The sequence below is a fragment of the Notechis scutatus genome, chromosome 4 (genome assembly GCF_049901735.1).
Source record: "Notechis scutatus isolate UNSWTSFEM ecotype Mainland chromosome 4, rNotScu1.2, whole genome shotgun sequence".
Lineage (NCBI taxonomy): Eukaryota > Metazoa > Chordata > Lepidosauria > Squamata > Elapidae > Notechis > Notechis scutatus.
The window spans coordinates 112,545,914-112,559,854 of NC_142012.1; the positions used below are offsets into that span (position 1 = coordinate 112,545,914).

General features: G+C 37.9%; 1 protein-coding gene across 2 annotated transcripts in view; it reads left to right on the plus strand.

The window, feature by feature from the left end:
* The window catches only part of EIF3A (eukaryotic translation initiation factor 3 subunit A), a 37,569-nt gene extending 23,628 nt beyond the window's left edge, over positions 1–13,941 (plus strand). Inside the window, exons 18-23 of one of the 2 annotated variants that reach the window (XM_087964455.1) lie at positions 1,845–1,930; positions 5,365–6,120; positions 6,151–6,311; positions 8,131–8,305; positions 9,864–10,048; positions 12,742–13,941. In XM_087964455.1, coding sequence (XP_087820581.1) covers positions 1,845–1,930; positions 5,365–6,120; positions 6,151–6,311; positions 8,131–8,305; positions 9,864–10,048; positions 12,742–12,968 — 1,590 coding nt within the window. In that variant the 3' untranslated portion in view covers positions 12,969–13,941. Of the gene's footprint in view, positions 1–1,844; positions 1,931–5,364; positions 6,312–8,130; positions 8,306–9,863; positions 10,049–12,741 lie in introns of both variants that reach the window. The other variant, XM_026669914.2, reaches the window with a different exon arrangement.

Genomic DNA, 13,941 nt, shown 5'->3' on the forward strand with positions numbered 1-13,941 from the left:
GTTTTCTCAAGGAACTTCTTTATTGGGTACATCATATCGGCATGCTTAATGGAAAACCAACTCTGAAACTTTCCCATGGTTTTAGCATAATTAAACCAGCAATAACCCCTTTCCCAATGTCACTAAACATGTTGGCCAGTTAAGTTAATTGGCAGGCTCCTCAAGTACTCTTCTCCTCCTTGCATCACCTGAGAGATGACCTTGGTTCTCATGAGAAAGATTTATGTTGCGTGTAGCAAGGCATCCCAACCTCCTGCCCCCTCCCATGGTGTGTGGCTACGATGAATTAAGAAAATGGCTTCTGCCAGGTTTAGTTTGCCATTGACACTTTGCTTATCAGAAATTGGGAAGATTGTAAATGGCAATCATGATTGTGAGATGCTGTGGCTATCATAAAGGTGTGATGGTAGCCAAGCACCAGAGTTGTGATTACACGATCACAAAGGCACTGCAATTATCATTAGGATCAGTTATGGGTTAATTTTTTCAGTGTGTTGTTGGCAATTAGATTACTGTAATAAAATGTTGGCAAGGTAATAAAATATTGCAGGTGTAAGAATTGATAGATTTATAAAATTTTAAACATTGGAAAAAATAGTTTGGAGAGTCAGATGGGTCTAAGCTAAATAAAAATAAAAAGATTGCATTGAAAAGTCTGTAGAGATTCTCAGTTATCCAGGTCATCCCAAAGGTGCTTTTTCAGGGGGCAACTGGACTTCCTTGTTTTTTCTTTGACGAAAAACCATCCAGTCAGAACTGAAGCTTCTCAGATGAGAAGCAACACTTCTTCAAAGAAAAAAACTAGAAAGTCCAGTTGCCTCCTGAAAAAAGCACCTTTGGGATTGCATTGAAAAGTTGGAAAAGATGCATCAGTTTTTAAAAAGCAAGTTCTGAGTAAATGGGCGGATTTGGATTTTGAGAAAATGTTTTCAGTAGCACCACATGGAGCCCATTCACAAAATAGCTTCTGCTAATGAAACCAAGCTAAATTTTGTTAGCAAAAATAATTTTTTATAATACATCCATCATTTCTTGTTGTTTTTCATTTTCTAGTCTGAATCTTTGTTTAATTTGAAATGCCATTACAGAAATCATGGTTTCTCTTATATCTACATTTTGTACCATTTCAGAAATGAATTTCAAATATCATACTGGGATATGAGTGTATACTCTGCCATGGGGAACTACTATTCTCTGTTTCCCCTTTCCATTTCTCTTTTGTTAAGTAGTAAGTAATAATTGAGATCCCACCTTAACTGAACCACCGTTATCCATGTTGAATGTGCATAGTTATCCAATGGTCTTTCAAGAAAACTGGAACAATGCAGAACAGGGGTGTCAAACTTGCATTGTCGTGGCAGCGTCACGTATTGGGACTTTCCCCTTTGCTAAACCATGCGTGGCCAGCGCGTGACTCATCTGGCCCGCAGGCCACAAATTTGACAGCTTGGATGTAGAACCAAATAACCAGTTCAACCCTCTGGAATGAGTTACAGGGTTGCTCTTTGGAGTCTTCTGCTTAGGAAAGAAAAAAAAAGATTTCTGAAAAGAGGGGATGATAGAGAATGCTTCTCTCTGCTTTTGTCTTGAAACACACCCATTCTTTGCTTCCTTACGCGGGCTTCATCCCTCAGGGATGGAGTCCTTGAAAGAAAATAGATTGTCTACTCTGGCCATAGCATGTTCTTTAAACTTGCAAACTAGTTAGAAGCAGATTGTGTTTCTGAAACCATTGATAGTCTCTGTGCTTTTTTAAAAAATGTGATAATTGAAATTAAAATATGAAGTATTCCTAATCATGTTGGTACTATTCTAAGGTAGTTTTTTATTGTGTTTAAATATAGGAATCACGCTGGGGTGATAGAGAAGCTGAAAGTACTTGGAGAAGAACTACTGATCAGGATTCAGAATGGAGACGTCCCCCAGAAAGGTAACTTACAGAATAATATTTAAGCAAACTATAACAGGTTAACATTTCTCTTCTGATTCTGATAACCTCTGCAACAGTGTACATTGTCATCCAAAGAACATTGACTGGATAATGGAATAATTTTAGTGGCCATTAATACCATGTTACCAGGATTCTTTAGATGTTCCAGAACATTCTTGCAAACCTTAATAATCTTAGTGAGAGTTCTCTTTCTGTACAGTTAATAAGAACTATTCGTGGAACTATTAATATATTCAATAACCAACTGAGATTTGTGTATAACCATTTCAAGCAAATTGGCATATCGATAAGGCTTGTCCTATCCTTCTAGGTGGGAATCATTTTGCTAAATGTATGGCTATATTTGCATCCCTTCCTCCATAGATTCTGCCTGCTCTTTTATATTGTTTAGGTAGTTTAATGTGTTTAATTGTCAAGATCCTAAAAATATAGTTATTTTTTATTATTTTATAATCCTAATGTTCCCCTTGTTCAAAAAATATTTTCTCATAAGCAATTTTCTCATTATTTTTTGTTATAAAATCTTTAATATTTTTGCTTTTACAAAATTTCTGTGCCTGTTTTTATTAGTTCTCTTGCCTGGTGGAAACAACTGTCTGTTCAAACAAGTTACTTTCATTTTCTATTCTCTGAAGGGTCAATATACATACATAGGCTACTGCATTTCCAAGGAATACACACATAACATTTGTTGAAATAGACCTTGAGTGATCATAAGTAAGAATATTGAGTTTTGCTGTACCTGGAATGCATAGTTTACCCAATTTCTTGTAATGAAAGCTATCCCCTAAATATATATCAAGTTTCTGCATGTATTCTGCAGCCTATAAATGGAGAATACATTTTTAATACCTTTGTTTTAACTCTGGGGTGAATGTTGGAACCTGGTCCTATCTGTAATGAGTTAGGTAAAATATTTTGCTGCACCTATGGTTCATTTTGATTTTATTGGGTTTTGGATTTTTGTGGCCCAGATGGGACTCAACATGAATTTTGGATCAGTGAATTGAGCTTTATGGCACTTAACCATCCTCAACATTGGGTTGGTTTGAAGTTGATTTCTATATGTGTGTTATGTCTGTGTACACTTTGAGAGCGGGCAATAGAATTTCATTTTTAATATGTGCCAGAGTGCCCACAGGGAAAAAAATGATAATAAAGGTTATCTTAATTGACTTTTCAGTTAAACTCTCCCCATGTCAATTTTTCTTTTGTACTCCGTTGAGGAAAGAATCATGTGTAGAGAGTAAATTGTACTTCAGAGGAAATGGGGGTTGCATAAATCTAAGGAGATGAATTGCCCATAGACAGTAGGGTCAACATAAGTCTGGAATCCAAGAGGAAGGGAACCTGGATCCATATTGATGAGCAACCTGGAGAAGATGCTGAACGTGGTCCTTTTTTTTTTCCTCCTGCCCAGGTTAGGTACTATATTGTGGTAAGCTGTGTATTGTTTTGTTTATTGGGGTTTTCTTTGTTTATATCTGTCCTGATTAAGTTTCCTTTTGTGTCTGGAGTGCCACAGTAGCAAGAATTGTTTGTTGTTTCCTTCCTTCATGCAACATTAACAAGGGCCTTCTCCATGGTTGCTCACTCCCTGTATGACATCAAGTCTGTGGAGATAATATTGGCCCCCATCTTGACATCCTTTCACAAGGCCTTGAAGACTTGATTTTGTCAACTGACCTGGAGATCTCAGAACGGGATGGAGCCAATCAAGTGGCTTATTTAATTAATTGATTGTTGTTACAAGGGGAGTGGGGGTTATTGTTTTTATATTGAGTTTTAATTTTTGTAAGTTGCCCGGTGTCACTGGTTGTGAGTTGTGTAGCAATATAAATTTTCTTACAGAAATAAATAAAACAAATTGAGAAAATCTCTCCAAGTGAAGTTGCCTTCCAGTCTCTGTTGGTTATCTCTGTTTTTCTTCTGCTGTACAACTGCTGACAGTCTATTTCTTTGACATTGTTTTGGTATACTGTAACCTCCTAAGAATGTCTCATCTACTTAACGTCTGATACTCTTCTTTATTTTAGAATAAAAAAGTGGTCTGAAATCCCTAGTTTTGGCCATTGTGTAGCTTGTTCCTTGAGAACATCTTTGGGTACTCGGAACAGACTTTGCATTTCAGAGAAGAATACTCAAAATTACAGCTTGTTCCAACCAGTATGCTTTTCTATTCAGATCTACTCTTTTGACACTTCTATCTCTTTAATATCTGTAGGCTATTCTTCCAATATTAATGATTTCTATTTTTGTAGTTAATCTTTCTCTTTCTTCTTTCTTTCTTTCTTTCTTTCTTTCTTTCTTTCTTTCTTTCTTTCTTTCTTTCTTTCTTTCTTCTCTCTCTCTCTCTCTCTCTCTCTGTCTGTCTGTCTGTCTGTCTCAAATTACTAGCACTGTAGTTCAATGCAAATCCAGTAAACAAGAGCAAATCAATGTGCATAATAGAATGTTTCCATATATGAATATTCTGGAACATTTGATTTAGAGTGGTGTGTGTAATTCCGTTTTCTTTTGTTAATTAGTTTATACACACCTTAAAACTGAGTGGCTAATTGTCACATTTGATATTTTGGTCAGTTCACATAGTGTGTTGTAGTTTGTAAGATGATGTTGTATAGATAATCCTGACAGTTAGAACAATCTGACTTGCCTTCAGAAGTTGTGGGTGCTCCAGCACTGAAGGTTTTTAAGAAGAGATTGGACAACTATTTGTCTGAAATGGCATAGAGTTTCTTGCATTTTCTGCTAGAAAATGACAAAAAAGGAGTAAATCATGATCATTGACTCTGATGCTGCAACCAATTATAAATGCGAGCCAGTTGCCAAGTACCCCAAATGTGGTCACATGACTGCATGTAGTGGTATGTTTTACAATGGTCAGAAGTGCTTTATAGGCTGTAAAGGACACTTTCTGATGTTTTCATAATTTCAAACAGTAGTTGAGATATTGGCTACTAAATGAAGATCAGCTGTATATTTTTCTTATGCAGAAAGCACTTTTATTTAAGAAATTACATTTAACCTGAATATGACTCATGATATCTAATTGAGAAGTTTCTGTAAACTACAGATGGTAGTTTATTCCATTTCATGATATTGAGATTGAAGCTGAACCAATAAACTTGCATTGTTTCTATTGGAAAACCAGCAAAAAATGTGAACCATAACTTTTATTGTCTCTGAAGTTTAGTATTACGGTTTCTAGAATACATTTTATTATTTATACTCATCCATGGAAATTTGTGACTTCCTAATGTATGAATACATGTATTAACATAGAGTTGCTCACAGAATTTTGGAGATGGGAAATCATGTATAATTTGTAGTTATGTAGCTGTAATTTGCAAGAGTAACCCAATTATTGGGTTTTGGACATCTGAAAATAAAAATCTGGCTTGTTTTATTAGAGAGTGGCGGCGTGGGGAAGCACGTGATGATGAAAAATCTTTACAAAAAGATGATGTGACTAAGTCTACTACTCCAGAAGAAGTAAGAGAGCCTACCCAGGAAGCAACAGAAGATAAAATACTGAAACAGGATAAAGAAGAAGACAAGGATCCTAGGAAAGTCCTGGATGATGACCGAACGAGTTGGCGTTCAACTGGCGATGACAGGACCCCCAAGCGTGGCTTGGATGATGACAGGGTAATCAGGCGTGGCTTAGACGATGACAGGGTCCCCAGACGTGGCTTGGACGATGACAGGGGTCCCAGGCGTGGATTGGATGATGACAGAGGCCCTAGGCGTGGATTGGATGATGACAGGGCCCCCCGGCGTGGATTCGATGATGACAGGGGCCCCAGGCGTGGATTCGATGATGACAGGGGCCCCAGGCGTGGATTCGATGATGACAGGGGCCCCAGGCGTGGATTGGAAGATGACAGACCAAGTTGGCGTAACATGGATGACGACAGAGGACCCAAGCGTGGGTTGGATGAAGACCGAGGACCCAGGCGTGGGCTGGATGATGACCGAGGGCCCAGGCGTGGGCTTGATGATGACCGAGGGCCCAGGCGTGGGCTCGATGATGACCGAGGGCCCAGGCGTGGGCTCGATGATGACCGAGGGCCCAGGCGTGGGCTCGATGATGACCGAGGGCCCAGGCGAGGGCTGGATGATGACCGACCTAGTTGGCGCAACACAGATGAGGACCGAGGACCCAGGCGTGGGCTGGATGATGACCGAGGGCCTAGGCGTGGACTGGATGATGATAGAATTTCAAGGAGTGATGAAGATAGACGACCTTGGCGTAATACAGATGATGATCGAGGACCCAGACGACTGGATGATGATAGAGGTCCCAGACGCGGAGATGATTCCAGGCCTGGACCTTGGAGACCATTTGGTAAACCAGGTAAACAAATTCATGTAAATTGTAACTTTTTATTATAAACGAGACATCCCATGACCTATTGGGTCTTTGTTTTAGAAATATTTCCTTACCAAAAGAGAAAAACAGAATGACCAAGGGCAAAAAAGCTGTGGGAATGGGAGCAACTTCTGATTTTCTGCTGGTTGGACAGTTAGGGCAGGACTGGTCTACCTATTTCCAGCAGCCAAAGGAGGGGCCAGTCTACTCTGCTCTGGAGGACTAAAACAAGACTAGTCTTGTGAACCTTTGGCCAATGGCACAACAACCTCAAAACAATCACATATTTACCAAATTTCAATCCTATCTGAGTCATGGATCCTGGATTTTGGATGCATTCTGTAAGTTAGCCCATTTGAGATATCTTGATTCAGAAATTGTTGCCCTATGATGCACTATTTTGTCCAGTTTAAAGGTTATAGAAAAGAGTGTTAGTAGTATACAGATGCCTGAAGAATATAAAACATTTTGTTCTAAATGTTTTGTGTCTGATATGGATTAATACATTCTGGTGGCTTATTTCAAGAAATGTATTAGCAATATAAAACTGAAAGATACAGATACTTAACATTGAAAAGTGAAGTACTTAAATATAAGATGTGTCCATCTTTTTTTAAAAAACTTCACATTTGGCACCTATCTATAATTTGACTCCTTTGCTAATCAGTAGAAGGTTTACCATAATACACTACTTTTCAGCTGGTGATATTCCTCTCACAGGAAGAACTAAGAAATGGTTTAGGTGTGGCACAAGGTAAGATGTTTCCTTTACCTTTGTGCCATTTTATTTTTTGACTAGTGAACATGAATGATTAAATGAATGAATAATTAAATGGAGACATTCCAAGTTCTAATATGTAATCTGATTATTGAGCACAAATATGACACGGATAATTAATTAGCAATGATTTAAAGATAATCTTGCTGTAGATATCTGCCCCATTAGGTGGTAGCACCTGGTTTATCTTGGCTGATTTTTAAAAAGCTCAGTTGGATTGGACCAGATTGATATGAGAACAGAAAACCAATAAGAAACCTCAGATCTGTATGCTATACTAAGAAATTGACAGGAGGATCTCAGTGGCAAATCTCTTCTGTATTGTTGTGAAGAAAATTAAAAATGTTAACTATCCAGTATAATTAGTAGGATTTGAGTTTGACTTAGAAGTCTCTATTATAGGTATCTAAAAATCACAAAAAACTTCAGTGACGTCATTCTGGATTTCATGAGACTTGAATAGGATACCAACATGTTTAATCATTTAACTATTTAAATTTTTAAAACAGATTTTGCTTTTCACAGTTAAAGAATTGCTGCTTTTTATGAAAATGTCTCATTTGCAGCTGTCATAATGTTCTGGGCAATTTGTGAATGAGATTTTCTTTAATAGTTATGATTTAGACCACATGACAGTGTCAGGCAGCTACTTATTATAGACTTAAATTAAAGTGGAAAACATTTTTTAAAAATTTACTTGAAATGTTCCTTACTTTTTAAACCTGAAAGCCACTAAATTTAGCTCTCTTCCCCAATGCTTTCATATATTCATTGCTTTTACCACCAATTGGAAAAAAGCAGCATAGAATACATTTATGGAATGAAAGTTTTCCAGTTTTTCATATGACAGATATGTCAGCTCCCAAACACTAGTCCTACCAATCAAGTTCTGCACAATTGTGGGGTGTGGCAAAAGACATTGCAGGAATGATGGAAAATAGGGAATTCGGCTAAAGAATGCAGGAGTGGATGTTCCATGTGCTTTTGAAATTAGCCTTTAAAAGTTGATGTTTTGCTGTTGGCTAGGTGGATGGAGAGAACGAGAAAAGGCTCGAGAAGACAGCTGGGGACCTCCACGGGATTCCAAACCTTCAGAAGACCGTGAATGGGACAGAGATAAAGACCATGATGAAAATGAAAAGGAAAGAGAATTTGACAAAGACCGTGACTTAGATCGGGAGGAACGTTTTAGGCGTCCTAGGTTAGACTTTATTATATTTTAATAGCATTATTTCTTTTCTTTTTCTCCTTTATGAACCAGAAGATAATTTTGATAGACTAGTGGAGTATCTGGTATTTATGACAAGAAATATGTGGATGTAGGGAATATATATTGAAATATGTGAGCAATATGCACTTGTCTATCAACCATAAAGATGCCAGTTTTTAAAAATGTGTTTTATTATGGCTTAAGTTTTAAACAAAATAATTTTCAATGAAAGCATGTAGAGAATGATTTCTTAATTCTTTCCACTCCTTTTATAAGCAGTAGGGTGTGTGTGTGTGTGTGTTTGCATTTGTTTTGTACATTTGTTATGTGGAAATGATTGGGAAGCATGACATAGGTTTAATATCCTTCACTGAATTGTGTGACCAGGAGGGATTTAGAATGGAGTGGTCATCAACAACCTAAATGACAATCCTATACTGCCTCTTTCGACATTCCCCTCCATTGGGTGGATTTTCTCCTAAAGCCTGCAGGCCTCATCTGACCAATTTCAGAGTCAATCTTTCTTTTGTTCCTTTTCCCACCAAACCATTTTGGTTCCATTCTGTTCTGTCTTTAGAGGCTTACTTTGCTGATTGACAGATAGATGGACAGACAAAAATGTAAAGAGACAATCCAGAGTCCCTTTAACATACTTTTCCCAATATTCCACTGGGTTGGAAATACTTAAAAAAAACACTACAGAAACAATTTGCATGCTCACAAAAATGTAGGGACGCTTCCATTTTATAGATAATACTTCCTTAACAATCATAATTTATATCACTAAGGGATGTGGTAGTAAAGTACAATGTCACATGAGCACATCACTTAGCAACAGCAATCTTTGCAGTCTCCGTTGCTGTCCTTAAGTGAGGATCACAAGACATTAAGCAAGGACCTCCTTGCAGCTTTGTGCCAGCTTTGAACAAGCAGTCAATGGGGAAACTGACAAAGTCACAAGCCTTGGGGGAGGCTTGCAAGCAGGTTGGCAGTGGGTAAGTGCCTACTGTGGCTTGAAGCAACCAGGCAAAGAGTGACTGCGACCAGACGTGGGACAGCTGCCATGTCATTGGGTGGGCATGTGGTACAGAGTATAGGCTCATCAAGATAAAGAACGGTGGGAGTAGGAGCAACTTACAGTAGAGGCTTGTCAGTTTCCCCATTGACTTTGCTCGTGTGAAGGTGGGTGGTGATCACATGACAACAGGATGTTGCAACCATTATACTTGTGAACTTGTTGCCCAAATCATGATCAGTCACTGCTGGGGTACTGGGATGGCTGAAATTTTGAGGACTTCTCATAAGTACCACTTCTTTAGTGCTGTTGTAATTTTGGAAGATTGCTACATGAGTCGTCATTAACCAAGAATTACCTGTATTTTATTTTTTTCCAAAGGCATTTAAAAGTACTCATGCTCTTTTTAAAATCTTTTTTCCCAATGATAATTGCAATTTATATGAAGATAGTGATGACATACGTAATTTTCTTGCAGATAACCTGTAGTTGAAGGTCCTTTCTTTTGCACTGATATAACTTTTATAATTAAAGGGATGATACTGTCTGGAGAAGAGGACCAGCTGAGGAAACCTCTAGCTGGAGAGATTCAGGTCGTCGCGATGAATGGGACCGAGGTGGTCGTGACTCTAGAGATGACCGTAGTGGTCGTGATCTTCGAGGCCGTGTTGAAGAGAGAGAAAGGAGAGGACCCCCACCCAGAACAGATCGGGAGGAAGGTAGACTACTCCTACCCAATTCTATTATTGTTATATAAATCCTATCAAAAAAACAGGGAATGCATTTCTGTTACAAAAAAATGCAGGTGGTGTATATTTTTGTACATTTAATAAATGTATATGGACAACCATCTCATATGTATTTCTCATACCATATCTAGGAGGTTAATGGTTAAAAACAATTAAATAATAATAAAAACAAGTTTAAAAACAACAAAAATAACATAAAACAGCATAGCAGCTGATTTAACACTACCAAGACCAAGAAATGGGCTCACCTATACTAAGAGAGCCCCAAGCTTGATGACAAAGCCAAAGTTTCCATGCCTCGCAAAAGTCCAGCAGGGTCAGGATAAATCTAATCTCGGAGGTAATGATCTAGAGAGCAGAGGTCATAACAGAAAAAGACTTTCTTCTGAGGCCCTGCCAGATGGCACTCTCTTATAGAGAGGACCCCGAGCATGCTTCGTCTGCTGGATCTCACAGCACTGATAGACACCACTGGGGAGAGATGGTCCCAGAGGTAGCCCGGCCCCAAGCCATGAAGCGCTTGCTTTAAATGGTAGCCAATGTAGCTTGTGGAGTAGACGTGCCACGTGCGCTGAATGACTGGTATCTGTAACTATCCGGATCACCACATTTTGAATCAGCTGAAGTTTTCAAACACCTGTTGAGAGCAGCCCCATTTGGACATATTGCAGTAATCCAAGCAAGAGGGACAAGAGTAATCCAACCGTGGCATGAGGGACTGTGAAACAGAACATACCTCACCTTGAACCAACAAATAACCTCACCAGTGACTTCATGAAGATGATAAAACAGGAGACGGGACATCACTGAACCTTGTGGCACTCCACATAATAAGGACCTTGGGCTGAACATCTCCTTCCCTATCAAACACCAACTGGAACTGGTCCTGGAAGAAGGAGGAAAATTCAAACCCCTAAAGCCACTTGAGAATGGTGCTATGATCAGTGATATCAAAAACTTCTGAGAAGTCAAGAAAAACAAAGCTTGATGCACAATCCCCATCCCATCCTCACCAGAGGTCATTCTAAAGTGCAATCAGTGCTGTCTTGGTTCCATACCTTGGCCTGAATCCTGACTGAAAGAACGCCAGATGATCCTCTTCTTTCAGACCTCTTTGAAGCTGCTGGTAATTACCACCACCTTCACAACTTTCTCTGGAAAGGAAAAATTGGAAACTGGATGAAAAATGTTGGATATAGGAATCAAGAAGGGGGTGAATCATTACCTCCTTAAGAAATGGTGAAATTACCCCCTCTCAAAGAATTAACCTCTATCGAGGCCCAACCACATGTCACCTCTGGAGGCCTTAACCAACAAGGAGGGACATGGATCTGATATAGATGTGGCTGAGCTAACAGCTGATAGAACACTGGCATTTTTCTTAAGCCAACAGGATCAAACACCAAAATAACAAAATCTTGCCCTAACCATCTTTACAAGACCTGCTATAAACAGAGTCCAATACAGCATGAATCTGAACAATTTTATCTGTCAGACACCATTGTTGGAAATATTGATACTGTTAAAGGCAACACTTGATGATTTTTAAAAGTAAATCAGAAATATTAAGAAATCACTTTAATAGCAATAACAATAGCACTTAGACTTATCTACTGCTTCACAGTGCTTTTTAGGTCTCTCTATTGCCCCTAATCTGGCTCCTCATTTTACTGACTTCAGAAGGATGAAAGGCTGACCTCACTGGCAACCTTGAGCCAGTGAGAATCAAACCCCTGGCAGTCAGCAGAATTAGCCTGCCCTGCAATACTGCATTCTAATCACTGCACTACCACGGCTCTTTTATTATCCTTTTAGACGACTTTGCAACTAACAACTACAACAAAAGAAAATCTAGTGGCTGGTTTGCAAATATTGAGTATTCTGTATTGTATGAGTGGCCAGGAAAATAAAATGGGAGCTTACCAAGTACAGTTCAACAGAAGGAGATATGGAAGAAGGGGAGACACTTGAGAATCTCTATTCTGGGTGCCCAGTTGTTGAGGTTAAAAAGATCATTGCCCATGTGGGGGTGACATGATGCTTAGAACTGACTTATTTACTGTTCAATTTATTTATTATTTTATATGGAGAACTGAAAAAAAACTTTCAACTACTCATATGACAAAATGGGATGGAACAGTGAAAATGTTAGAAAACAAAAAAAATCAAAGTGATCTTGATGGGTTATTGAAATAGTCTGAAATGACAAATATAGACAACTATAAGTATCAGAAATACTTAAATGTGGATTCATGCACAGAATCTTTATGGTGAATTGAACTACATGATCTCAATTGTCCTTCTGTACTATACAATGCCATGATTATTTTCTTCAAATTTGTACTTTTATAATGCTAGCTTTTGTAATACATGTAACCCTAATTTTTAATTTGCAGTGTATTCTGAAACATTGCTGGAAGTACAGTGTTTATAGTCTTAAATTGTAGAGTGTATTAATTCAATGTGATTACTTCTTATTCCTTAATTTTGATCTGTGGTTATGCTTCATTACTTTTTCTTCCTGTAATAGAAACATTAAATTATAAATTCCTCCAATATATGTTTAATTCTAATCAGATTAAATTATTTCTTCTGGATTTTGATTATTTATTACATAGCCCGGTGAATGAAGTAGAGCTGAAATATTGCTCTTTATTTTTCAGTGAGCTCATGGAGACGCGGTGATGATAGAAAGGAAGAACGTGAAGAACGTGAAACAGTTAAAAGAGCACCTCCTCCTGCTGCTCCTACTCCTGGTCCTTCTGTTTCCAAAGAACGAGAAAAAGAGGGTGAGAAAGAGAAAGCTTGGAGAACAGATAAAGACCGAGAAGCCCTCCGTCGCACTAAAAATGAAACCAATGAAGAGGGTTGGACCACTGTACGGCGCTAAGTTCAAAACCTAAACATGGTTTTAATTGATGCTTTGCATTGATTTGATAACAGATTATAATATTGGTGCTTTAAGAGTCTGAATTTGAATTCTTTAACAAAAGTTTTCTAGAAATGAAAGCATGAAAAACTCTTACTTGTATGCAAACTGATCATGCACAGAACTTACAACGAATAGTTGGAAATTAAATACTGGTTATCTAAAATTTCAATTGTATGTCACAGATCACTTGGTGGTAAGAATAAAAAAATAAATTCTATAGGTATCTTTGAGTGGCATGTACATCTCAGTCAAAAACAAATCTGATTTTTATGTTAACTAACCTTATACCTTAAAATGGATATGGCCTGCAAAGCATATGTTTAAAGCAATGTTTCTGGTTCCATAAACAAATGACTTTGTAAGGTTGTACAGTCTAAAATTGGTATTTGATGGCAGAGGCTATTGCTGGTAGTATTATTGAATTCAGTATGTTTTAATTTGATTTATATAGAATAAATGTCATGGGTCTTTTAGCTATGCTGGGAATTTTTCTTTTGTTTTCAGTAGATTCTACTTGAATCTTATCAAGCCATTTGCAGTCTTTACTTTCATAATGAGTGCCACAGTAGTATTGAAACAACAGGCTTTTAAAATTGAAAGTATTTGAGTAATCTTTTTGCTGAGCATTTTTGTTCCTTGCTGTAGACTCTGCTCTTTCTGATATTGGTAATCTCTGCCTTTTGAAACATTTATATAGTGTCATTTCATATACATGATCTGTGGAGGAATCACTCACTCCTCCTTTCCTTCTGAATTTCTTGTCTTCAGGGTAAGTGCTTTACCTTTAAACCAAGTGCTTTGTATTAAGAGTGGGTTGACTTCAATTTGGGGCTGAAATAGCAATGTTAGTGATTGTTTTTAATTGAAGCCAACACAGAACTTGCTGCTATGTGTTAACTTCAATGATAAATAAACGTAAAAATCTAACCTA